Source organism: Leptidea sinapis, chromosome 2 (genome assembly GCF_905404315.1).
Source record: "Leptidea sinapis chromosome 2, ilLepSina1.1, whole genome shotgun sequence".
Classification (NCBI taxonomy): Eukaryota; Metazoa; Arthropoda; class Insecta; order Lepidoptera; family Pieridae; genus Leptidea; species Leptidea sinapis.
This window is the reverse complement of record NC_066266.1, coordinates 8,339,544-8,367,496: the sequence shown is the minus strand read 5'-3', so window position 1 is coordinate 8,367,496 and position 27,953 is coordinate 8,339,544. Positions and strand designations below refer to the sequence as shown.

At 35.5% G+C, this 27,953-nt stretch overlaps 2 protein-coding genes across 5 annotated transcripts in view; one reads left to right on the top strand and one right to left on the bottom strand.

Moving 5' to 3' along the window:
• Window positions 1–1,300, bottom strand: part of LOC126975448 (histone-lysine N-methyltransferase trithorax) — a 31,062-nt gene extending 29,762 nt beyond the window's left edge. Inside the window, exon 1 of the mRNA XM_050823378.1 lies at window positions 1,114–1,300. The gene's annotated coding sequence lies outside the window, so the exon portion shown is untranslated. The remainder of the gene's footprint in view (window positions 1–1,113) is intronic.
• LOC126975885 (SET and MYND domain-containing protein 4-like) lies at window positions 100–27,953 on the top strand. Of its 4 annotated transcripts, none has more exons than XM_050823983.1 (11): window positions 100–255; window positions 11,441–11,590; window positions 12,683–12,941; window positions 14,082–14,259; window positions 15,473–15,617; window positions 17,253–17,405; window positions 19,193–19,330; window positions 21,072–21,279; window positions 23,907–24,099; window positions 25,544–25,640; window positions 27,753–27,953. In XM_050823983.1, exons 1-11 carry the CDS (start codon window positions 251–253, stop codon window positions 27,940–27,942), a joined length of 1,716 nt encoding a protein of 571 aa, XP_050679940.1. In that variant the 5' UTR covers window positions 100–250; the 3' UTR covers window positions 27,943–27,953. The 4 variants fall into 4 exon arrangements, with proteins under 4 accessions (XP_050679940.1, XP_050679958.1, XP_050679949.1 ...); XM_050823992.1 differs by lacking the exon at window positions 100–255 and adding an exon at window positions 10,486–10,602; XM_050824001.1 differs by lacking the exon at window positions 17,253–17,405.

Here is a 27,953-nt window from a genome sequence, read left to right as displayed (position 1 = left end):
CGGAGGCCAGTTATGGATTTTCAACCAATCGGGACTTTAATTTGGACCGGTATGAAAACAAACATGTCCGATGAAATGAATGTCGTTTCACGTTTGAATAGGTACCTTATAGTTATATTAAATTTTTATCTTGCTCTTTGTCTATTTGATATCTAGTGCGCCTTGTCGATTATGTGACATTGTATGTAGATTTAAATTTTCATAACTTCCGTTTCCTTTTCCGAACGACATATTGGGCTGATAAAATATTATGAGGTAATTATTTTCTTGTGTTTACTAAATTAAACTTTTGCATGGTCGTTACAAAATTATTATTGTTAGTGTTAGTTAGATTTTTATAAATATGTAATAATAAGCAAATAGGATGATACCTACAAAGTATTTTGTAATCAGGCTATAAAACCTATGTAAAACATTTTTAATGACCAGATTCGATTCCGATAATTTGAGTCATTTTTATATACTACACTTATCTTGTATTTTTAAAATTTCGGAGGGACTAGAATTAGATTTCATTTTAGTTGATACCAATATAATGCTAGAACCTCTGTATGTATCAGAGAAGTCTGTATTAAACGATTACTTTGTCAGTCATGAAACTCCTGTGCCATCGACAGTAATTAACATCAATTAAATACAGGTAACTATTTATTAAATGGAATTATGATCAGCTTCCTATTGTATATAACTAAATACTCTGTATAAATAATGATTAGTCATCATGCTAGAAAGATTATTCGTTATTTGATGAAAATAAAATTATATAGGCATTTATACATTATATTATAATTTTTATTTTATAAATTGTTTGTAAGAATATAATTATATTTACTCAGCTACATCAGTGAAGTAAATTTATAATCACTGAGAGGGCCAACAAAATATTATACTTTTATTGATAATTATACACACGACTCGCACCCTAATGTGAACCCTCATTGTTGCCTCTCCACTGGTCGATCATGCGTAAAGGGCGGAGAAGGGATGAAAGGGACTCGTACAATACATATCAACCCTTAAATCTATACTCCTACCTAAAAGCTTCGTATAGACTCAGACTAATACGTACTATTATAATTTGCTTATAAATTTTTTTTTACACAAGATACTGACCTCTAGCGTGAGTTATGAGAACGAAAAGTTCTGTACTGAAGCGCTTCCTGAAATACATTAGGAACTCAAGGCATTATCTTCAAGTATAGCCCGATCGAAGTGTAACAATCCAAGAATGAGCAATTTCTCACAGATTCACTATAAACTTGTAAAACAATTCAATACTGTTTCATATACACTTGTAATATATGATACAAAAATGATAAAACACACGTAAATATTGTTGTAAGCGTATTATTTACATCACTCTTGTTGCACTGTTGTACGTGCGTGAAACTGTAATACCGAGACTGGCAGAGACGCGGCGCGCATGCCGCGAGGGATACGATGTAAATATAAAAATGGACAAACTCCCCTTCTGGGGGCTCACCCATATGAATCACTGTAATAAACACACGCTCTCCGTATTATGATGCACTAGGGTTTAATCTTTTTTATTCGTAGGCCGCACAGAAAACAGTTCAAAGTTTCGAGCGCAATCATTTCAATATTCAAATTTGAGCGGTACCGATAATACAACGCGATGCTTACTTCCGTGTAAATTTTGATTGTAACATATTGATCGGCGCGACAGTCCCTGCCTGTGCACATTTTCGTCTGAATTTATTTAAAACCAATGGAAAATCTTTAGATATCCGGTGGCTCGTGATCCGTATTGTACCCAAATGTAGGACCCTATTTGAAGCAGGTAGAATTTTTTGTATTATTTGGGCCTTTGGCTAGAGTTGGTAAAAAACTTCGTGATTCATACGACCTAACCTTAGACTAAAAAAATATCACATTAACAATACATTGACCTTACATTCTAATTTAATCCGCAAAAGTTTTAAATGTTTTAGGTAAGGAATATATATTACTTGATGATTTTTTAATTAAGGTTGCGTCATCTATACCTAGTCTTGCCATAAATACTGAAACAAAGAAAAAAAAAAATCTATTGCAAATAACATTTATTACTTTCACAGTGTGTTAGTTTAATACATAAATATAAAACAATTTAAAATATAAAAAGCCTCTTCGAAGTGGTCTCCATTGGCTGCAATACAGTCCTTTACACGTTCAGGCTAGTTATCAATAGAAGAATGCACTCTTTTCATGGGTAAATTCTTCACTGCCAATAGTACGGATTGTTTTAGGGACTCTAAATTATCATGGTGCTTAGAGCAAGCCAAACTCTCTAAAACTGACCGTAAATTATAATCCAGTGGATTAACATCGGGATTAGGAACCAGTCTTCAGCTCTGATGAAGTCCGAATCGTTCGTTTCCAACCTAGACTGCGTAGACGGAGCTTTATGACCCGGCCGTGGCACCGAGTCTTACTGGAAGGACTATTCTTGGTTATTGCACATGTTCTTAAGTGGCTTCACTACCTTCTGAAGAATGGTATCTTGATACACTTGTGCCGATGTTTTGATACCTTTTTCACAAAAATATGGCTCAGTCAATCCTTCATAGCTAATACTCCACCTAACCATCACTGTAATCGGAGAGTACCCACGTTGCACTCTGTCGACTAATTGGAAAGCCTCCTTAAGCTTGAGCTTTGACTAAAAAACAGTCATTTTGTTTGTTAAAATGTTGCACAATTGTAAAAATTTTGTCATCTGTAATCAAAATTTTTCTGTGACCTCCCTTTGCGTATCGCTTCAGTTCAGTTGTTTCGATTTTACCACCCTATTTTTTTTTTAATTATCAGTCAAGAAATGACCAGTACGTTTCTTATAGGCAGTCCTAAGTCATCTTTTAAAATACGCGATATGGTTCTAGGTGCTATCTGCATCTCCCGAGATAAAATCTTTTCCTTACAGACAGGATTTCTTCAAATTCTTTCCCTTACTGCTTTGACCACCTTTTTCGTATGAATACTACGTGGACGGCCAGAACTTTTTCTGTCACAATCAGAGGAGGTCTCATTGTATCTATTAATAGCTCGGTACATAAACATTTTACCAATACCAAGCGTATATGACAGAGACATTTAAAAATTTCATTTGGCTCCATATCGCAACATATTGTACAATGTATTGGCGCCAAAACAAGAAAACTCAATGCACAATCAAAAACAAAAATTAAAAATGACAGATTCCAAATTCAAATGTTATATTTTATTTATTTTTAATTGTAACCGTATTTATGGCCAGACAAAGATATATATATAATAAAATCGTAACAAAGTAAATAGTAAACATAGAGTACTATAGTGAATATTTTTTAAAGAATACTTGCCTCGTCTAAAAGTTCTTTCAAAATATAGGCTCCAGTCGGGCTCCGTATTTTCACGCTAGATCCAGGAATAATATTTTTGTGGTGCTTTATAGCATCCACAGCCGCTACGGCGACGCCGTTGCGGGTAGCGGCTAGTAGGTAATGAGAGTGTCAGACTTACAAGAAAATGCTGACATTAAAGACAATTGCTAATAATGAAGCCTAATCAAAAAGATATCAAACAATAAATGTAATGAATCATTAAAAGCAGTGGAAAAATGGTAAACCTTACGAATTCAAAAATTTATATCTTATTCCTAGTCCACAACAGTAATTATTGTTTTTTATGGAAGTTGATGATAAACCAGCATATGATCACCACTTCCACGGCCTGAACTCTGTTGTAACACAAGAGGTATCACAGGAGCGCTGTCAACCTATACACGGTGTGAATTCGAAAACTGAAAACGCAAGGTACGTGATGGGCGAGGATTGAACTGGAGGCTCTAAAAAGAGTCAACGTTTCAAACTACTACGCTACCGATACTTAGAAATATTATTAGTAGGTACATAATATTAAATTAATCAATATTATATTGTGCTTATATTATAAAAATAAGGGACGAGACGAGCAGGACGTTTAGGTGGTGTTAATTGATACGCCCTGCCCCCCTGCCCATTACAGTGCAGTGCAGCTCAGGATTCTTGAAAAACCGAAAAATTCTGAGTGGCACTACAATTGCGCTTGTCACATTGAAACATAAGATGTTAAGTCTTATTTGCCCTGTAATTTCACTAGCTACGGCGCCCTTCTGACCGAAACACAATAATGTTTACATATTACTCCTTCACGGCAGAAATAGGCGCCGTTGTGGTACCCATATTCTAGCCGGCAATCTACAGTATGGGTTCGAGAGAGTCCTTCCATCTTCTAGCACAACTGTCGCGAAATGACCTTTCCGACCAAAGAATGAGACAATCATCTTTTTACCTTGACTTCTTCCTTTCTTTACCTGACCTTTTAGTTGGCTGATCCTCAAAAGGAAATACCCACTGAGCTGATTGTCTTTTGGTTTCGGTTCCGTAGCAATATATCCAGCTTTCATCACCTGTGACGATGTCAAATACCTACAGCTAATTGGTTACCGTTGTTGAACTTATCTAACATTTGGCGACACCAGTCCATCAGAAGGTGTTTCTGGTCGTCATTAAAAGTATGGGGAATCCATCTGGTACAAAGCTTTCTGACGCCTAAATGTTCGTGTAATATTTTTTGAACTTCCTCGGAAAGGACGTCCCTCACGCGAATCATCATTGAGATTGCTACGTCCACGCTTAAACTCGTTAAACCAATTATAAATAGTGGCACGAGAGGGGGCTTCATTAAGGTATGCTAATCGCGGATAGCTTTGTTGTTGAGTAAGCCCACACCGAAGGTGTATAATAAGTCATTGACCGAAAATTTTCTCGCGCTAGGTTCATTTTCACGTGTAACAAGTTTTGGATTTTCCGCCAATTCACAAAAACAAATGACAAATGAATGCAATATACTACATTAGGTTACCAAAGAGCTCTAAAATTGAAATTCAAAAAAGTTTTCATTAGCAATGTTTCTAACTGGCCAGTTCTAAAAACTTTCAGTGTCACCCACGTATAATGTAACTTAGCTCAGTTGTATCCATACTATTACTGTACAAGATTACATATTATATACAAACATAATTAAATTAAAAAAAAATAACGGGTTGCACTCCGGGTGTGTCGGCGAAGTGAAAACTTGAGCATTAATATTGTGCATTCTTGAATATTTTGGAATGTTAAGGGAATAATCAGTATAATAAATAGTACTAGTATTTATGTGGATATAGCCTTATACAATATTCATTTATTGCGCTATCGTACACATAAACGACAATTTATATTACATAAAAAATTAACTATTACAATTATTTTACACTAGCTGACCCGGCAAACGTTGTTTTGCCATATAAATTTATTTTAGAGTTAGACCTTATATATATATAAGGTACTTACACTAAAATAACATTTTTTACAATTTTTGTCTGTTTGTTCCGGCTAATCTCAGAAATGGCTGAACCGATTTTGACGGGACTACTATATAGGACTATTATTGGCAAGTAGCTGATGTAATAAGGAGTAACTAAGCTACATTTATTTTAGAAAAAATCGTTTATTTTATAAAAATAAAGTAATGTGGAAATGTCCGAGAAACGGTCTAACTCTAAAATAAATTTATATGGCAATATATATATATATATATCACATACCTACATATAGTAAAAAACGGTTATTTCAATATTACAAACAGACATTCCAATTTCATTTATATATAGATTAAGAAGTTTATCTCATAAGAAAAATCAACTTTCATCCATAATATCAACGACTGTCTTACGAGTTTTTGATCAGCTTAGGTGTCCTGATGCGAGCTTAACATTTTATACCCATCCCATTTTCACTCCAATAATTTCCATTCGAATGAGATATTCACTAGCAGATAGAAGTTTTTCTTGATTTGAATCATTTGGAGTTTCCAAATCTTTATTTTTATACGCTTTATATTAGCTTCACTTGTATGTTTGTAACTGACTCCCTTAGACGCGATTTTGAGCTACTTTAAACGGCCAGATTTCATTCAAACTTTGAAGATTTATCGAGGACTGATGACAATACACTAATTTGATAAGATTATTCCATTATTCAATTTGTAAACTAAGATTATTGTCAATTTATATAATTTTTATCTATAGTCGGTAAGGCATTGATGTTAAAGTACTTAATAGTTTTAAAAATACGCTTTTATAGAAAATTTAACTAAAAAATGAAAAATAAATTATACTTTAAAAAAACTAAAAATCACTCTTTATATAAAATTCAATAAAAAAAATAGAAAATAAATTTAAATTGACAATAGTGTACAAAAAAAAAAAATATTGTAAAAAAGGTGGGGTCTAGAAGAATTATTAATTTTTATAGTTCTAGTTGTTCAGCTCCTACTATAAGAAATGAAAAAATAAATGAATGATGTTTTATTTTGCAGCACAGGAGCCTATGAATATATTATTATAATAGTAGATGGAGTACAGAAGGCTCACTCCGCAAAATCAATTATAGAAATAGGGATTCTTGTGTTCATACAACTCGGTGCATTTCAGATCGCACCGCGCTAAGAAACCTACATTATTCAGATAGAAGTTTCTATCGCGAGACTCGATGTTAGGGTTTTCTTCTCTCAAAAAACAAATTAATCTGAATTATTAATTATTTATTTTATACTTACACACTAAAAAATCACCGAAATAACAAAGCTGAACCTGGCCAAGCAAATCCTTGTGTCTACATTCAAATAAACTTTGTATTGTTAGTACCTATTAAGAGATATTTGTTGATAAAAAATAAAACATATTTGTTTACGTACTGCGTAGTAAAAGGTAAAAAACTGTATCTACCTAGTAAAAGGTCACGTTATAAAAATAGCTCAGTGTTTTCAATAATATAAATATTTTTTAATCAATATTATGCGTCAAAATCCTTAGTTTCTAAATCAATAAATCTATCCTTTTAAGCTTTTTTACATTTCAATAACCTAACGACAGATAGCATTGGACTATAACTAATAATAAAACTATATTGGACATTTCTATGGATAAGAAAAGATCTTGTCAACGTGAAAAACGGTGATAGCAATCTTTCCGTAACTAGAGATACGTTATTGAAAACGGCCGATAGTGAACATACATTATTTAGATTATAGGCATATATTTATCATATATATACATAGATTATTAATCCTTCAAAAAGTAGGAACTATTTAGATACTTAGATAGGTACCTACGTAGGTACATACGAGTTTGACGCGAGCTAGATTTGCATACATCCTCTCAGGCATTATATTAATAATAAAGTAATAATAAACAACTTTTTTGCGGTCGTCGTTGCTCTAGGTCTAAGTAGGTACGAAAAACGAAACGCAACCAACCTACGTTGTAATTGTAATTTTATTATAAGTAATAATAATTACTTTAAATTAGATCATCTTTTAGCGTCTTTAGGAACCTTATAAAATTTAAATTTGGATTGAATTGAACTTTATTATATTTTTCTTTTTTACTCACCATTACCGAGAACGTACAAAATACGAATAACACATATTGTTAAACATATTCTATATATCTTAATATATATAAATTACGTGACACTTTGTTTGTCCGCGATGGACTCCTAACGAATGAATTGATTTAAATGGGGATTAATTCATAGAGTGCATTTAGGTCCAACTTGAGAGATAGGATACTTTTTATTTCCGATATTTTTGTATGAACATATTTTCTGTGAGAGAATTTATTGACGCATGGTTTGACAGTTCTGCTGTGAAACAATACAATCATTAAAGCAACAGGAAGCATTTTTTACGAAAGAATACTTGATGTTTTGAAATATTATTGGCAAATTCCTAAAAAACAGTATTTTTTTTTATTTTCTACAGAACAACGTCTGTCGGGTCAGCTAGTATTATATATAATATAACAAACAAGATATTCGATCAGTGAACACAATTCCCGATGTATCGGGGTAGTTGACAGAAAAGATAATATAAAAGATAAGGATCATTCAGCGACCACGAAGTGGCTCTCTTTATTTTAATTATACGAAATGTTTTTCAATTATTACTTTTCTTATTATGTAACGTAGACTACAGAATTATCTGGGGCCACGGCAGTGCCCCCGCCAAGTCGAACAAAAACAAGCGGCACGGTCGTACCATCCTTTTCTGGAAGCAGTTCAGGCCATTTTCGACCCTTTATAAACACGGTATATTTAAATTTCATTCAATTTGAACCAGTAGTATAGAAATTGTAACTATTGAAAGTTTCTTAATTTTGTCACTGACTGAGTGACTGATTGACCGATCAGCAAGAGAATATATGGCACTTCTGTAAATGATGCTACTACCTGAGAGTTGAACGAAACATCAAGATTTATGAACGTGACGTCACTCAAACGGTTGGTTCAATGGAAGAGCGCTCGAACGGAACGCGTGAGATCGCATTAATAGTGATTGGGAAATAAGGGATTGCTTGTAACTAATTCTAGTAGGCTTCATAAGATACATAATAGCTTTAAGGGTAAATGTTTTATAATAATGTCCCAGCCACTGTTCAGGCATTATCTATAAATAAATTTTAATGTTTTATAAAAAATGGCTTTGTTGTAAGTCCTATACTCCACAGCTCAATATCTAAGTGATCGGTGACAACCTGGGATTAGCTTATGATTATTTTATAGCTATAGAAATTACTGTACAATATTGTATATTTTTATTGAAAGGAGCGCAAAAAAATAATGCTGGGAGAGTTTCTTGCGCCGCTTCTTTTCTCTCAGAGCGCCATTTGCTCTGATCACTGAGCAGTTAGCAAGGATACACAATAACAGCACACTTCTTCCTTTGCCGGCTTCTTAGCTAATTAAGATAGCCAAAAATATCGTTCCCACACAGTTCTCACTTAGTTAATCTTACTTACTTAACTTAGGCACCAATTAAAGAAATAGCTACTTAGTAGCCCGACAATAAGATTAAGGCTGAGTCTATTAATATTGGTACTGGACAAACAATTTATTATCAATTAAATTTGTTTTTGGGACCTACTAGTAAACAAGGACTGATTCGGTTCTGGCACTCGCTGGCCGCTGCTGCGGCATGCTACGCTCGGTTCGTGCGTTGTAGTCAACAGTCTTTTGTTTTTGGGACCTACGAGTGGACAAAGGCTAAAATTAGTTGATTACACTAACGCATAACTATAAAATAATGTCTATACAATAAATACCTTCCACCACCACCTTGAGACGGCGCAGCCGGCCTTGTGTTAATTGAAATTGAGAATATTTTTTGTCTCATGGTGGAGTATGTGTGTACGTTAGGGAGGACATATACTGTAGCCGTCTCGGCAATTTTGAGGGTAGGGACCTGTCTACTCTCTGGCTCGATGTAGATTTAGAGATCCCGGTTCGCATCTATGCGTGTGTCTACAGGTCCCATACTGGTAACGCAGAATATTCAGAGCGTTATTTGACCTTTGGTATTGTGACCATGGAACTGAAAGTCGGTTGATATATAATTGTGGTAGTTAGAGGAGTGATATTGAATCAAGGGGAAGGGGTGAACGCAAAAACATATGTCTTCTTAGGGTCAAATCGGAGAAAATTTTACCGGACTTTACAAAGCATACATAAGACTTCAGACACTAGTTTGTCCCGGTTCTCGTCGACGCTATCCCGGGAGATGTTGGCACGGCCCTTATTTGTATATCTAAGACAATTTAAAGCTGTTGTGTGTTTGAGAGTTCTTTTTTTCCGAAAAATAAACTAACCCTCAAACAAAATTATCAATAGTGTACCGATATATGTTATCAATACCATGATTAACAGATATTTAAAACAGAAAGACGCATGGATTGATAATTTTTTTTGGTGTAGGTGCCAAATAGTACAATATGAAGAACGGTTATGCCGGTAGTTTGACTCAGATATTGACATTATTTCGATAATAATATCTTGTAACTGAGATTTCTTCAAAAATAGGTGGTCGTATTTTATGGCTTTGTGTGAAATTAATGTTAAACTGGTCTGCAAGCGTAATATTTTTAAGACTGAAATGATTATATTATTGATAATGACATGTATTTCAAAGAAAATACCACAGGAAAATACACACGAGAAAGACAATAAGAAATATAAAAAAATTCACCAGAAAGGTTAAAATAAAAATTTTGAAATATGTATTTTTAAAGATGAAGAATGGGGACCTACTTTATATTTGCGTATAGACAAATATAGCATACAAGAGAGAAGAACATCTCTAAAGAAGTAAAGGAAAGCGTATCTATTGTTACAGTAATTGTATGTAACCTTGTAACCTGTAATATAAATTAACAGCATATTGATATTTATATCAAAGAGAATTTAGCCACATCGTTCACAAATTATAATCCACCATGATTATCGGGCTGAAGGTCGTCTATACTACGCTACTACGTTACTATGCTACTATACCAGGCCATAAAATCTTATTAAAAAAAACAGTTGATGCTGTATGGTCAAAGACCATTGCCAAGCATAGATGAAAAGTTATTTGTTTAAATTTTAAGAAAAATCAAAGAGTAAAAATATTTACTCTTAATCTTATTTATATAAATAGATAAGCTAATTTATTTATTAATTATTGTTAGAAAATAGATAAGTATTGCAAATTAAGTAGTTTAGAGTAAGTATAACGTTAGGGTAAATATAAATAAAGTAACTTGCCATGTTATTTAATACCTTTATTACACTTTAGAACACAATAATATTAATTATTGAAAGGTTTATCAAGAATTGGCTGTTATACTTATTCACTTAAAATTATGCTAAATCCCAATGGACTTTGCATATTGTACATAATAGTGTAGCACATATGTTTATTTAACATTATCTGGGTTTATATTTATTATGAAGACTCTTTGAAGAAAAATTTATTTTCTTACACATATTATCAGAAACCAGTACAGGTAAATGGTAGATAGAAAAACCAGGGTGTAATCACATTTGAAAAGTACTAGGTAATTGACTTTTAATTAACCAAAATTCATGAGTACTTTAATCAAAGTACCTGTCAGTCTATGGCCGAAGTATTCCAAAGAGCTGTTTCACCTGATGCCTGCCACCGAATTCCACCTTCACACGACACACCATAATTTAGGATGTCATCCCCACCATTTAGATGTGTGTTGGTCCACCTTTGTGAGGTTTTTGAGGAACATTCTTCCACATACGGCAAAGCTGTGGAATGAGCTTCCTTGAGTGGTGTTTCTGGGACAATTTGACATATTTAACTTCTAAAAAAGGGCTTACACCATCCTTTAAGGCTAGCAGCACTCCTGTGGTTCCTCTGGTATTGTAAGAGAATGTGAGTGGTGGTAATCACTTAACACCAGGTGACCAGGTTTGTCCTCCTTATCCATAAAAAAATGGCAATGAATTATAATTGATCTAAATGGCTTAAAAATATTAATATATAAAAATATGTAATAATATAAATATTACCTGTGTCTTTTCCTCAACAGTAACAGAATGAGTAATGGAAGCCAGGTTGATGAATGTGCCAAAAATTGGTTTATGCTTCTTGATCTTCTTATAACAAGAGAAGAAAAGAATATTGTTAGAACGAATGAAATAGAAACTTTAAATTACTTTTATAAAAATGAAATGGTCAAGTAAGTAATAATAACCGTTTAAAAACATACCTAAGACATTTTTGGATTTGTTATAATGATGTTCGCCTTAAAGTAAGTAAAGAGGGTCTATTACAATGCAGTGCCACTTGGGGTTCTTAATAGAAATAGTCATGACATTGGTACTAATAAAATAATAATTTAAGCTTAATGAAAATTATTTTCCTCATTTAGATTGCCTTTCTATTAAAGCATGTTTTACATGTTCTGAAAAAACAGAACCCTAATAGAATTATTTTGTTGTTCATCCGTCTGTCTGTAAATGCTGTCTGAATTTAATTGCTCGCTAACAAAAAAAGAAATACGGTCAATTTTCCATGTTACAAAAACTTATTGGTCTAGAACTATGAAATTTGCCAAATAATACTGTCTTATACAACAAGTACTTGTTTTAATTAATATTTTAAATAAATCTTAGCCTTGTCTGACTTGCACTTATCCAGTCATTTAGTTTTTTTAACTATTATTCATTTACAGACAGAAACATAACAATCAAAAACAAAAACTAATGATTAAACTTATATTAAGTCTTAACATCACATGCACCTTTTGGATAAAATGCCTCCCCAACTGGGTCCGTTCTCCTCTGTCACTAGCCACACTAATAATTGATTCAATTTTTATATATATAATTCTTGTGTGCATGTGTATGTCACTGAACTCCTCCTAGACGGCTGGACCGATTTTATTGAAACTTTCTGTGTGTCTTCAGGTGGATTTGAAAATGGTTTAGATTCACAATTGAACTACCTCCTGAACGGCTGGACCGATTTTGATGAGATTTTTGTGTGTTCGAGTGAATTTGAGATTGATGTGTGTCTTCGGGTGGATTCAAGAATGGTTTACATTCCCAATTAAACTACCTCCTAAACGGCTGGACCGATTTTGATGACTTTTTGTTTGTTTCAGTGAATTTGAGATTGGTTTAGATTCTCAATTACGTCCATATAATATAATTCTCCTGCTCATGTGTATGTTAGTGAACTCCTCCTAACGGCTGGACAGATTTTTCAAATTTAAGACGTGTGTACAAGACAACGTCTGTTGGGTCCACTAGTATTGTTATATTTTCAGGGAAATACTAGTCACATGGTTAAAAGAAATGAAATCTTCCTACGCTAAGAGGATGAATGATAGTGATACAGCATTAAAATGTAATAACATTGCATTGTTTTGGCGGAAAAGGGGTAACGAAAAGTATGCAAAAAATTTAATAGAAGAAAGTTATGACTGCTACTGCAAAAGTGTTGTTTTTGCTCAACAAAATGATACTGAATATGCTACAGCACTTGCAAATAGATCGGCTTCTCTGATGAGATTAAAAAGATTTCAGGTATATATTTTTAAAGTTCTACATGTTGTAGTTGTCTTGCATTTTGAAGAAAAATTATCAGAGTGAATTAATACGATTCGCACAAACCTACACCCAAAACCGACACCATGGTGTTAGTTGGTCAACTAGACCATTTGTATCATACTTCAGATACCTACCATAGGTCTCTTGTATCTGATTATATATCTGCTGAACGTCAGTCAATTGATAGTAATTAAAGAAATTAATATGTAGACAAAAGTTGTAAAATAAAATAAAAATCACAGCCAGTGTATAGACTATCTTCAGTATAACTATCACTGGCGTTACAATTTATGCTAACGAGCCTTGGGGTATATTCAAAATCAACCCATTCAAAATAGACTGCCTCAGACCGGAGAAGAATGGGCACAAGAAACTCACCTGGCTTTTTTTAAATAAAAATAATGATTACAATGTAATATCATACAATTAACATTTATAATAAAGAACCTGAGGGTGTTCACTTGATTCTCAGTCTGGGGTATCATTAAGAAAACCATTTATGCTATAATAACCTTTCCCACACAAATATTTTTTTAATAATTCTTTTAGATTTCATACCAAACACCAAGGTCAAACATTGGCTTGGAATTCAAACAACAACCATTGATAACTATATGTTACGGCTTGTAAGGAAGCTGGTGCTCCACTTGTTAAAACTCTTGTGAAATCATAGGATGTGTTTAATAACCCAATTAATAACCTTGTACCATAGTTCAGACAAACTGCCGTGTTAATGTTAAGATCTGGTAGTTCATAATATGCTAACTGCTGGTGTCCATTATAAGATACTCAACTTCAAATATTTTTATACAACTTAAAATCACTTTTTGAACATCAAAAACTACCACCCATACAAAGTACAGTGCCCCAGACTTGAGAAAAACGAGCGCAAGAAACTCAACAAGCTTTTTTTAAATAAAAATATGGATAACAGTGTAATATCGTACAATAAAATATTTATAATTCGGTGTTCGCTCCATTCCCAGTCTGTGATTTCATTCAGAAAACCATTAATGTTACAATAACCTTTCCCACACAAACATTTTATTACAATTTATGGAGACCTTTATCCAATACCCATCAGAAGCCTAATTGTACTGTTATTAAATATTTCAGGAGTGCCTTGCTGATATAGAACTGTCACTGAAAAATGGATATAAAGTAGAGTTACAACCCAAGTTACTGTTGCGCCGTGTTGAGTGTTATATTGAACTGAAACAACAACATAAGGCCAAAGATTCATTAGTTATTGCATCAAAACATGCTCGATTAGTGATGTCTGAAGAACAGTGGGGTGAGAAATTAATTTTGTCTAATCTAGTTTTGGCAATTGGCCATAACCGTCGACTTCTTAGCTCAGTGCTGAGTGAGCCTGACTAAGGGCTTGTTTTTTTTATGACATTAAGGTACGAGACGAGCAGAAGATTCAGCTGTTGGTTATTGATACCCAGCCCATTACAATTCAGTGCCGCTCAGGATTCTTGTAAAACCCAAAAGCTCTTAGCAGCACTACAAATGTACTCGTCACCTTGAGACATAAGACATTAAGTCTCATTCGCCCAGTAATTTCACTGCTACGACGGCTTCAGACCCAAACACATTAATAATAATAATCATTTATTCAAGACTAATAATATGTGGTACAGAATGTTTTGTGCCCTACCCTCTCTTAATGCCTACTCATTACTGCTTCACGGCAGAACAGGCCGTTGTGGTACCCATCTAGCCGGCATTGTGCAAAGAAGCGTCCCACTGGTAATGATCAAAGTACTGCGAGTGCCTTACCTCGAAAACGCCAGTGCTCACAGTAGAAAATGGCGGCGATTTATGACGTCATATATGGGCAGGGCGTATCAATTGCCATCAGCTGAACGTCTTGCTCGTCTCGTTCATTATTTTCATTAAAAAAATTTAAAATATCGGTCGGAACTGTGATGTCCGAAACAAATACTGTGTAGAGGCCGCCGCACGAACTCACGATTTCGATACTTACATGGGGAGTGAGACAGGCGGCAGGCCTACCTCTACCTATAGGTATTGGTACTCACGGGCTACTTTCCGCAACTCGACGTTTGCTATGCGCCTATTTTGCGTCATAGGGTTGGGTTGCTAATCTTGCCATCCCAACTCCTCAAGGAAGTTACTCAAATCTCTGATGTCATCCATGACCTCGGGGAGAGTCCTCGGTGACCCCAGGTGTTTGGCCCGGTATGTGGCCACACTGCGGCACTCCAGGATGAGGTGTGTGGCCGTTTCTTCTGTCTCCATGCAAGCCCTGCACAGGGGACTGTCAGTGACACCTATATTAAACAGATGTTTGTTAAAGGGGCCGTGACCCGTTATTACATGAGTTATCTTACGTAATCTTGATCGTGTGAGTTTCACCAGCTTACGAGAGAGCCTCCAACTATCTCTTCTGCCTCTACCTATCCCGTGCGGCGCCTCGAGTGTACAAAAATGACTTTTTTGTAAAGTTATTTGTAATTTGACTTAATTTTTTCTTTTAGCTACTTTTGAAAGAAGAATGAAAGTACTGGAAAGCAAATTGCAGAGTATAGAGCATTCAACAGTAAAAACTGAAACTGAATTGCCCAGGTGTTATGGTGGAGATAATGAAGACTTCGTTAATGCTTCGAATGCTGTTGAATTGAGGTACGTGAAAATGTTAAAGTAGTATTGTTTGTACCAGTGGGAAGCTCCTTTGCACAGGAAGCCGGCTAGATTATGGGTACCACAACGGCGCCTATTTCTGCCGTGAAGCAGTAATGTGTAAACATTACTGTGTTTCGGTCTGAAGGGCGCCGTAGCTAGTGAAATCACTGGTCAAATGAGACTTTACATCTTATGTCTCTGACGAGCGCAATTGCAGTGCCGCTCAGAATTTTTGGGTTTTTCAAGAATCCTGAGCGGCACTATGTTGTAATTTAGGTAGGGCGTATTGACTACCATCAGCTGAACTGAGCTCGTCTCGTCCCTTATTTTCATAAAAATAAAGCATTTCATTTTTATGTGCCAGTACAGTTCAGTACTGTAGTTATTATTGTCATGGGTAGCCACGTTATATATTTTAATTAATTTTAAGCCGATATTTCGATCCAATTTAAATATGTGTCGTTCGCGAATGATCGAATCACAAGACGCGGGTCTTGGGACGCGATGGAACGGGTCGCCTCGTCAAAAAGGGATTCGTTCTCTCGCAGTAAGTCGATTGTATGAATCGTTTAATCGAGCGTCGCGACTCACGACTCATCCAGCTCACTATTATATTGTTTTCCACTTTTCCATACTTAAATAATTTAGTACATATATTCTTTAATAGTTTTTTTTACTTTTCATGGGCGGATACTTTTATTATCACACAACCTAATATATGTTTAGGTAAACATCATGAAAAGGTTTATTGTATATAAAGTAAAATATAGTATATTATATATTAATTATTATTATTAGATAATATGTAGAATATTAACTTAAAGAATGCATGCGTGGTTCATCAGCGGCGGTAAGGCGGCGAGGAGCTCTTGACACATTGACATTTGACACTGATAGTAACATCAATCTGTCCACGTGGCGTCTAATTCGTTTTGGTCTTTGATTCCCTAATTCACGGCACATGCTAGCTACCTACTATTGACGTCCATCCTTTTGTTACATTTCGATTTTGGTGTATATAAAAGATTTAGTGCCAAAGGGCACTTCCCGATTTCCCGGAATGTTAATCTATGTAACTATGAATCTACACATTCGTGAAAACTTTTCTGGCTTGTATTCATCTAAATTAAGGCTAAAACTATGTAAAATATACAGCTGTTTATTTTCCAAATAAAAAAATAAACAATTATCGAGCTGTCGTTTATACGCTTATCTTAATATATATAAATTACGTGACACGTTGTTTGTCCGCGATGGACTCCTAAACTAATGAACGGATTTTAATGGGGATTACTTCATCGAGTGCAGTTTAGTCCAACTTGAGAGATAGGATAGTTTTTATTTCGATTTGAGACCCGTAATTATTTTTAATTACAATATTTGGTTTTGTATGGACATATTTTCTATGAGAGAATTTAGTGACGCACGGTTTGACAGTCCTGCTGTGAAATAATGTCATTATAATAACAACAGGGAGCATATTTTACGAAATAATTATTGATGTTATGAAATATTATTGACACATTAAAAATATATTTTATTTATTATGTACAGAACAACGTCTGTCGGATCAGTTAGTATAATCTAAGTCTGTGGCTTGGCTTAAGTACCCTTATTATACCCTTGTATTTACAGGCATAATGACAAAGTAGGAAGACATGTCATCGCAAAACACAACATAAGAGAAGGAGCCGTATTATTTTCAGAGCAGCCATATGCATGGGTGGCATTACCTTCCAATGAGTATGTCTGTGAAATGTGTTGTGAAACCAACATTAACCCTTTGCCGTAAGTTGATCAAATAGAAATTAGTTCTCTACTACTATTTACCAGTGCGAGGTTCCTTTACACAGAATGCCGGCTAGTTTATGGGTACCACAACGTCGCCTATTTGCCATGAAGCAGTAATGTGTTAAAATTACTGTGTTATGGTCTGAAGGGCGCCGAAGCTAGTGAAAATACTGGGCAAATGAGACTTAACATCTTATGTATCAAGGTTGACTAGCGCAATTGTAGTGCCGCTCAGAATTTTTGGATTTTTCAAGAATCCTGAGCGGCACTGCATTGTAATGGTAAATGGACAAGGCGTGTCAATTAACAACAGATGAACGTCCTGCTCGTCTCGTCCCTTACAGTGGACTGTATGAAATTAGGTAGAAGAATTCGTCTCCGTAAGCCCAATGCAGTAAAATTCCAGGGACTTACCTTGATATCTTCTCCAGGCCCCGTCAGGACGTCCTTCACTTTATCATACCGCAGACACAGCTTATTTGCAAATCTAAATAAAAAAAAAGTCTAAATTCTGAAGAGCTCTCATAAAACAACATGCATCTAAGAACATATATTCTCCACGGTGGTTTGGCTAATGACATCGCAATCGAAGTTAACCCCTTAGTTTAATTCTAATTGAATAAAGTTTGTGACGTCTCTTCATCATTTCAGCCAGAAGACGTACACTGCTAGGCAAGGCTCTCCCCCAAGATCGCCATGACGATCAGTCCCGCGCTGCCCTCATCCAACCTATTCCAGCGATCTTTACCAGATCACCAACACTACGTGTTCCGGTGCGTGGTTGCCGTCCGTGGACTTTACTATCCCAACGGCAAACTGTCCGTCGAGCTATGTGCCCTGCCCTGTTCCACTTTAGTTTCGCAACCATCTAGGCTAAGTCAGTGTTTCAACTTTGGTTCTCCTACGGATCTCCTCATTTTTGATTCGATCTCGCAGGGATTTTCCGAGCATAGCCCTTTCAATTGCCCTCTGAGCGACCATGAGCTTCCTCATAAGGCCCATAGTTAGCGACCACGTCTGCATTCTGTATGTCAACACTGGCAACACACATTGGTTAAAAACCTTCGTCTTCAGACACTGTGGTATTTGGGACGAGAAGTTTTTATAGAGCTACCCGAACGCTGCCCATTACATCAGACGGCAGACATCAGAACAGCTGTTCGGAACAGTCCCCTTGGTAAATAGGGAAGAAGACACACAGCAAAGCGACTTCACAGTGCAACGCCAATGCTCAGCACTATTTGGATATTTGTTATATCAATCAAATAATTTCTGAATGGCAGGAAGGTTTAATTTACCTATAATGGAGCAACCAGCTTCTACCATAGCTTTTAACATAGTGATTCAAAAGAGAGTGAGTTTAAGCCCAATTGAATAAAGTTTATGTGAGTTTGACTTTTGGGGCGTCCATTAATTACGTAAGGTGTTCTAGCGGGGAGGGGATCAAGCTAAATCACTTCAAATCTTACTTAAAGGGTGATTTTTTTAATGAAAATAAGGGACGAGACGGGCAAGATGTTAAGCTGATGGTAATACTTACAAGCTTCGGCACTACAATTGCGCTCGTCACCTTGAGACATAAGATGTTAAGTCTCATTTGCCCAGTAATTTCACTAGCTACGGCGCCCTTCAGACCATAACACAGTAATTTTAACACATTACTGCTTCATGGCAAATAGGCGCCGTTGTGGTACCCATAAACTAGCCGTTGCAAAAGAGCCTCCCACTGGTCAATCAAAACGCACACCGAATATTACAATGAATTGTGTTCTTTTAACATTCAGGTGCAGTCATTGCTCGCGCAGTGTGTATTGCAGCGAAGTTTGTAGATCAGATGGGTACAATATGTTCCATAAGTGGGAATGTGTTGGAGGCCAATGTGGTATTTTCGCAACAATCGGAATAGGGCATTTAGCTTTAAGGTAATTTTACTTAATTTTCGAAGCTACTAATTTGATAAATGATAATTTATTTCACAAAGTAAGAAGAAAAGTCGCGTTGTAACCGGAATACCAAACGCTGCATTAATCTGATTTCGTGTACGTGACACGCTTAAATACAAGTACCAATATGCAATGGAATATTACGACCGCAGGCAGCGCGGGCATTGGTGGACCGCTCTCCTTCATTTCTACACAAACGGCCAAATTGAGCGACTATTTGTATTTTTTTAAAAGGAGGGCAAGCGAGCGTTCGGGTCCCCTGATGTTAAGTGATCACCGTCGCCCACATTCTCTTGCAACACCAGAGAAATCGCAGGAGCGTTTCCGGCCTTTACGGAAGTTCTACGCGCTTTTTTTTGAAGGTACCCATGACGTATCGTCTCAGAAACACCGCAGGCGGAAGCTCATTCCACAGCTTTGTAGTAAGTGGAAGAAAGTTCCTTGAAAACCGCTCTGTTATTATTATTATATCTATTGGAAATATAAATATACCAGGGGACCTACTCCTAAAATCGATATTCGATAAATCGTGGCATTAGTCGTATCGAATACTACTCTTAGTTACATCGTAATCAATGTCGAAACGATGATTGAACGAACGAAACATTATTCGATATTATCGGTCCTAACCCTACTCTTAGTTGAAAATGTCAGAGACGAATATTCGAATTACACAAATAATCAAACGTTACTTTTACGATAATCTCAACGACACCTCCTATGCTGTCGATGCTATAATCGTTTCAAGTTGTATAGATATATTTGCCATACAATATACATACTTAATAAATATTATTGAAAAAATTATATGTGATTTACTATTCAACAGGTTTTTTTTACTAATAAGTCATTTAAGTCATTTTGTTGATCGTTTATGCGTAGAAATAATGCAAATGGCCGCCTGAGAAATAGGAAGTCGACTTCTCGTCGACTTCGTCGGGTTGAGTTACTTTTTTTTTACATTTTATTATCCGCAAGTTTTGTATTATTTATTCAATTTTAAATGGTCATATTATATTCATTACATATTTTTTTTACATTTACATTATGCGTAAATGATACCAAATTGGTGGTGCAGAGTGTGGCATGGTCCTTAGCGCCTAAACTATGTTTTGAATTTTGACACTTAATAGCGACATAGCACAGATAATGTTTAGGTTTGAACATATTTCATTCACACTAACATCGTAAAAAAATCAAAATATTAGTCTAAGGTAATGATAAACGATAAGGAATTCGAACATTTGTTAGAGTAGGATAGTTGCGATATATTCGGAGTATTATCGTATCGTTCCGTATGTATCGTTGTCGATTTTGCGAGTAGACCTCCGGGTGATTTTCTATTCCGTCTGGAAGGTTAACTGGCGTGTTTTATTAGATCAAGTTATTACCAATTACCAGTGGGAGTCTCCTTTGCACAGAAAGCCGGCCAGATTATGGGTACCACAACGGCGCCTTTTTCTACCGTGAACCAGTAATGTGTAAATATTACTGTGTTTCGGTCTGAAGGGCTCCGTAGCTATTGAAATTACTGGTCAAATGAGACTTAACATCTTATGTCTAAAGATGTCGATCGCAATTGTAGTGCCGTTCAGAGTTTTTGAGACATTATTGCTTCACGGCAGAAATAGGCGCCGTTGTGGTACCCATAATCTAGCCGGCATCCTGTGCAAAGGAGCCCCCCCACTGGTAAATAACATAATAATTTATAAATCCACAGAGTACTGTTAATAAGTGCATATAATGGGTTTCCTGCTATATCTGATGAGCTGCCGAAGGTACTTACAGCCGCCGATTTGTTTAAGAGATACTCAGAAGTAGATGACATGGCGATATATAAGAGAGATCATCTCGATTTTTATAGAATGTTCAATTTAGTCACAAATTTTGACAAAATGAGCAACAACGATTATATGCATTATGCGTTGGTAAGTTGACAATGTTTATATCTTTTTTCATCATCATCAGCCGGGAGACGTCCACTGCTGGATAAAGGCCTCCCCCAAAGATTTCCACGACGATCGGTCCTGCGTTGCCCTCATCCAAGGTATTCCGGCGATCTTGACCACATCATCTTCTGGGGGCCTACCAACAATACGACTTCCGGTATGTGGACAATCGAGGACTTTACTGCTTAATCCGTCGAATCATGTGCCCTGCCCACTGCCACTTCAGTTTCGCAATTTATTTTTTGCCTTTATGTAATTTTTTTTTATGGGAGTGGGGCACAAATGTGCGCACAGAGCCCATGATTGTATGTGATCTTCGGTACCCATACAATAGGTTTATATAATAAATTAGGATACGCCAACCATTAAGATATGTGATATGTGCTTACCTACCTTAAAGGCATCAACATTCCTGTGATTTCTCTGGTGTTGCCAGAGAATGTGAGCAGCGGTGATCACTTAACACCGGGTGACCCGAACGCTGGTTTGTCGTCATTTTCCATAAAAAATACAAATAGTGGATCAATTTGGCCACTAAACAGCAAAATCAACCTGAGGATAACGGTGTGGGTTCTCATTAGAAATTAATTTAATACTGTACTTTGAAATTGTAATATGTATTGTGTGAACTGTTTGTTATCCCAAAGAAATAAAATAAAAAGGGCACGATGAGGAGTTGAAATGAAGGAGAGCGGTCCACCAATGCCCGCCCTGTCTACTGTCGGATTATTCCATTGCATATTGGTACTAAATAAAACTGGAATGAACTTCATTGTGCGGTATTTCCGGGACGATACGACATGGGTACCTTCAAAAAAAGCGCGTACACCTTCCTTAAAGGCCGGCAACGCTCCTGTGATTCCTCTGGTGTTGCAAGAGAATGTGGGCGGCGGTGATCACTTAACACCAGGTGACCCGTTCGCTCGTTTGTCCTCCTTTTCCATAAAATAAAAAAAATAAAATAAACTCAACGCGACTTGTTTCTTTGTGAAATTAATTATCATCTATCAAAATCTTAATATATATAAATCTCGTGTCACAATGTTTGTCCTCAATGGACTCCTAAACTAATGAACGGATTTAAATGGGGATTACTTCATGGAGTACAGTTTGGTCCAACTTGAGAGATAGGATAGTTTTTATTTCGATTTGGGACCCAAAATTATTTTTATTTTCAATATTTATTTTGTATGGACATATTTTCTATGAGAGAATTTAGTGACGCACGGTTTGACAGTTCCGCTTTGAAACAATTTCATTATAACAGGAGCATTTTTTACGAAATAAATCTTGATATTTTGAAATATTATTGGCAAATTCCTATAAAACTGTATGTTTTATTTTTATAATCTACAGAACAACGTCTGTCGGGGCAGCTAGTCATCTATTAAAAATAAAACGAAATACGCAAGTCAACTTGTAATTTAACGATCGTCCTTTGGAAAGCTGGAATGGATATTATTAGTTAAAATGATACATAATAATATATTATCGATTTTATATGGAAATTATTGTCCCGTCATTATTTATTTTGGGAAGAGGAGGACAAACGAGCGTACGGGTCACCTGATGTTAAGTGATCACCGTCGCAATACCAGAGCAATCATAGGAGCGTTGCCGGCCTTTAAGGAAGTTCCTTCTATAGTTCTATCTAATAGTCACTCTGTTAGGAATAATAAATAGACAATTCTAGTTTTTAAATATTTATTATTCCAGACAGTGTCATTTCACTTAAGTTTTATTTATCACTAGCTGACCCGGCAAACGTTGTTTTTCCATTTTTATTATTTTTAGAGTTAGACCGTTTTTTGGACATGGCAACATTACTTTATTGTTCTAAAATAAAATATTTTTTTTCTAAAACAAACGTAGCCTAAGTTACACCTTATTACATCAGCTACCTGCCAATAAATGTCCCGTCAAAATGGCCGGCACAAACAGACAGCCCGACAGACAAAAATAGTAGAAAATGTTATTTTGATATATTCATATACATGTAGTAAAAAACGGTTATATCAATGTGACGAACAGACACTCCAATTTTATTTATATGTATATATGTATAGTTTTCAGAAAACGACAATGTTAAAGTTTTATCTGGAAGTTGTCATGTCATTTAAGTCACACTAGAAATAAGGGATTGCTTGTAACTAACTCTAGTAGGCTTCTTAAGATACATAATTGCTTTAAGGGTAAACGTATACACTTCTATAATAAAGTCCCAGCCACTGTTCAGGCATTATCTATAAATAAATTTAAATGTTTTATAAAAAAATGGCTCTGTCGTAAATCCTATTACTCCACTGCTGAATATCTAAATGATCGGACAGCCTGGGACTAGATTATGATTATTTTCTAGCGATAGAAATGACTGTACAATATTGTATATTTTTATTGTAAAGAGCGCAAAAAAAGAATGCTGGGAGAGTTTCTTGCGCTGCTTCTTCTCTCTCAGAGCGCCATTTGTTTCCGAAGCGGTAGTAATATCTTGTAGTTATTAGAAAATCATCAAAAAGAATTCTAAAGGAATCAATTTTGAGAAAATAAATGCCTTTGTATGCCTTTTGCCTTTTATGCCTTTTACTTTAGTTTTTTTTATATTCCAGACAGCGACAATGTTAACTCTGTACCTGGAAAAGTTCACGGTATTCTTCGACGAGGTGCCGAGTAAACTCCCGTGTGTTTTGAGCTCGACTCAGTTGCATTTGTTTTCTGCGGCAATTGTATTACGCAGTATGGGTCAACTAATATGCAATGCACACTCTAACGTTGTCTCAGAAACAATCAAGGATCATTCAGGTAAATATTAATAAAATACACTAGTTAATAATTGCCGTATTTAAAGGCCAAAAAAAATGTTAATTTTCCGAAATAGTGTTTATATAATAAGCGCTCTGCCAAATTATATAATTTAATAAATAAAGAATTACAGATATATTCAAAAAATGAAATGAATGTAAAAAACTTACATCTAACTGGTTAGAACCCAAATCCTATGATTGGGTAGAACAGTTGCTGAGTAGCTAGTTGTGTATGCTACAAGTATATTTATATAAATACACACACACGCGCGCGCAGATACGCACACGCACACACACACACACACACACACGCACACACACACACACACACACACACTCATTTCCCTTCTTTCCCCTTTCTCTGATCATGTCTATTTTATATATAGTAGTAACGTAACGTATAATGGTAGAATTTTCATAAATAGTTTTGAAGTACATATTATTTCATTTGTGTAATTTGCATTGTAAAAAAAAGAAGGTCAAAATTATATTTTTATTAGTTAACTTTTACATGTATGAATAACTCTTAAGTATAATGTAATTTTGTTTGTTATAAATAAAGGTTAAAGAGCGGTGACTCCCAACACAGGCGATAAGCTTAACGGGAGACACCTGCCCCTAGTTTTTAAGTACTTTTTGTTAAAGAAATAAACAATTTAATATTATTATTATTATTTGAGAGACTTACAGCTACTAAGCTTACACTTATAACTTATGAAATTAAACTAATGAAGGCTACTTAGAAGTTTCCACATTTATGTAGAATTATTGATAATTTTACGCTTTAAAACTATGTTAATACAATTATTTAAATTGAAGAAACTTATTAGTTAAAGTAATTATTTTTAATTTAGTACTAGATATAGAATATAAATCTAAATCTACGTCATTTGACAAGTCGTTATAACCTCTGCAGGATCTAGTAATGAAGCTATTTGCACGATAGGTACACCTCGCCATGGGAGTATGTCTCGCTCGCCAAGGCTAGGGTTACGAATTGGAAAGGCATGCGCTACTAGTCCATGCATGCTAAGTAACTCTGGACAGTCGATCTTACTGTTCGCTAAACTACATAAATACGCCAAATCTGCTGTACGACGCCTCTGCTGAAGCGGTAGTAAATTATAAAAATAATAATAATATTGACACACTTTTACACAAATTATCTTGCCCTAAACTAGGCACAGCCTGTACTATGGGTACAAGACAACGATATATTTAATATACTTACTTAAACAGACATAAATACATATAAACATCCATGACTCGCAAACAAACATGATTGCACCTACCGGGATTCGAACCCGGGACCTCTAGCTTAGTAGTCAGGGTCACTAACCATACGGCTATATGGGTCGTAAAATAAAATTAAAATGAAATTTATACACCAGTTACTGTGCAATATTATTTATTAAAAAACTTAATAACAGTGAAATCCACAGGTCAAACGCTAAGAGAAGAAGAGGTACATCGTAGCACGGCCATATACCCATCAGCTGCAATGATGAACCATTCCTGTGACCCAAATATACAGAACACGTTAGTATTTTATCACTATTTTTTTATGAAAATAAGGGACGAGACGAGCAGAACGTTCAACTTATTGTAATTGATATCCACTACCCATTACAATGCAGTGCCGTCCAATATTATTGAAAAAACCAAAAATTTTTAGCGGCACTACATCTGCACTCGTCACCTTGATACAAAAGATGTCAAGTCTCATTCAAATTCAAATTAAAATATTTTCATTCAAAATAGGATGTGACATCACTTATTGAAAGTCAAAAAACTACCACCCATTCCAAAATGAATGCCTCAGACCTGAGAAGAATGGGCGCAACAAACTCAGCGGGCTTTTTTTTCATAGAATAAATATGTTTACAATGTAATGGGATCTTGTTGTAGAAGCATATACATCGCCCCACAAAAGACTTACTAACTCGACTTAGCCGAGTAGTAGGCATTATAAGTTTATGTCTGTTCCTGGTGTTAATATTATGGTTATGACAGTTTCTGGCAAATTCACTTATGTGCCTATGAACATACATTACATTATCAAGAATATATTGAGAAGCAACAGTCAAGATAATAATTTCTTTGAACTTTTCTCTCAATGATTCTCTAGGACCTAGGTTATAAATAGCGCGAATAGCCCACTTCTGCAGCACAAATATTGTATTAATATCGGCAGCGTTGCCCCATAGCAATATACCATAGGACATAATACTATGGAAATAACTAAAGTATACTAGTCGCGCCGTATCTATGTCATTTGCCCAGTAATTTCACTAGCTACGGACATTTCCTGTGCAAGATTGACTCGCACTTGACTAGTTTTTTAGAGTGAAACTATTATTACACAGCCTCAACTAATTTCGACAATCTATCGCATGCCTCATTACTGTCGGCCGCGTAGCAGGGGCAAAGTGAAAGGTGCTCGGCAGAGCGCTCAAGCCGGTAGAGCAATCGAGATATATTCCCATTGATTCGTGCAAGTGCTCCGCGTTATTTCTGTGTTCTGTTTTAATTAAATATATTTACAAAATATTTTGACAGTATAATGTTTTTTTATATCTAATAAATGAATTTATATGCTCAAATATCATCAAAAACTCTCCATGAGGCGTTCAAGAGTTCACTAATGTGTGAACTCTTGAACGCTACCACTAAACACGACTACCATAAAAATAGACTGTTTTGTTACAAATAAATGTCATATCTATGAAAATGGTATTATTGCTGATTAATAACATCGATTTCGATAATATTATTTCATTCAAATTACGAACATCTCTGAAAAACAAAGAAATATGTTTTGACCTCTATTCTATGTAAGAGGGTGTAAATACTACGTCATAAGAGGTGGGTCTGCCTGAGTAAAAATTTAAATTTAATTTAATATGAAATGTACAATGATTTGACATAAGTTTGAAATAGTAGTATTTACAGTATCGCGATTGGCCACGAAGTATAATCCGGCTAAGATTGAAAGCTTACTTGCTTTGACAGTCACTTAAAACGTAGTAGATTTCGGATCTCTATTTTTGCAAGATTATAGCCGTCATCTGTCAATCTGTCAATGACTGCACGTTTCATACAATCGAGTGCTATAAATATTGATAGCTTTTTTCGTAGAGAGCTTCGCTAGTGTGCTATTATAATATCATTCGAGATGACGTTTATTTCTAAATATAATGTATAAAAATAAATTTGACAAATGTCGCACGTAGGTAAGATATCGAACGATATGATAGTTGGGGCTAACTCTAGCTTGTCTCTGAACTAAAAAAAACTATGACTTCTGCCAGAGAACTTTTCACTACCCCTAATATCGGTTATTTGTGGAGGTCATAATATGCGGCAGGCGGCTACTGAATGCATGCAATGTATGTAACTTAACATAATTAGGCATTAAAACACTCATGTGGTGTTATTATGAAACCCACCCACATAAAAGTTACCCATACTCTTGGTCAATGCCCATAAACTACTATTAATAATCATATTAATATGATTGTAATTTCATTTTAAATAATAATACTACATTTCTATAGTTTCACCTCATCTGTGTGTGAACATTTTTTCAAACAAACATTTTTTTTTCTTTTTTTTTCAATCGGACCATGAGCCATGTCTCTATTGTTACAGGTACTACAAGAACCGGTTAGTTGTGAGGAGTTCACGTGATATTCCAGCCGGTGCCGAGGTTTACAACTGTTACGGCCCTCACTTTGCGAGACAGCCTACGAACACACGCCGCGCTGAGTTGCAGGCGCAATATTTGTTCACGTGCAACTGTTCTGCTTGCATCTGTGACGAGACAACGACAATAAATTGATTTTATACAAA

Coding starts and splice junctions, on each gene's coding strand:
- LOC126975885 (XM_050823983.1), top strand. Junction 14,260..15,472: donor GATGTCTGAAGAACAGTGGG/GTGAGAAATTAA, acceptor TTTTTCTTTTAG/CTACTTTTGAAAGAAGAATG. Junction 24,100..25,543: donor AACAATCAAGGATCATTCAG/GTAAATATTAAT, acceptor TGAAATCCACAG/GTCAAACGCTAAGAGAAGAA.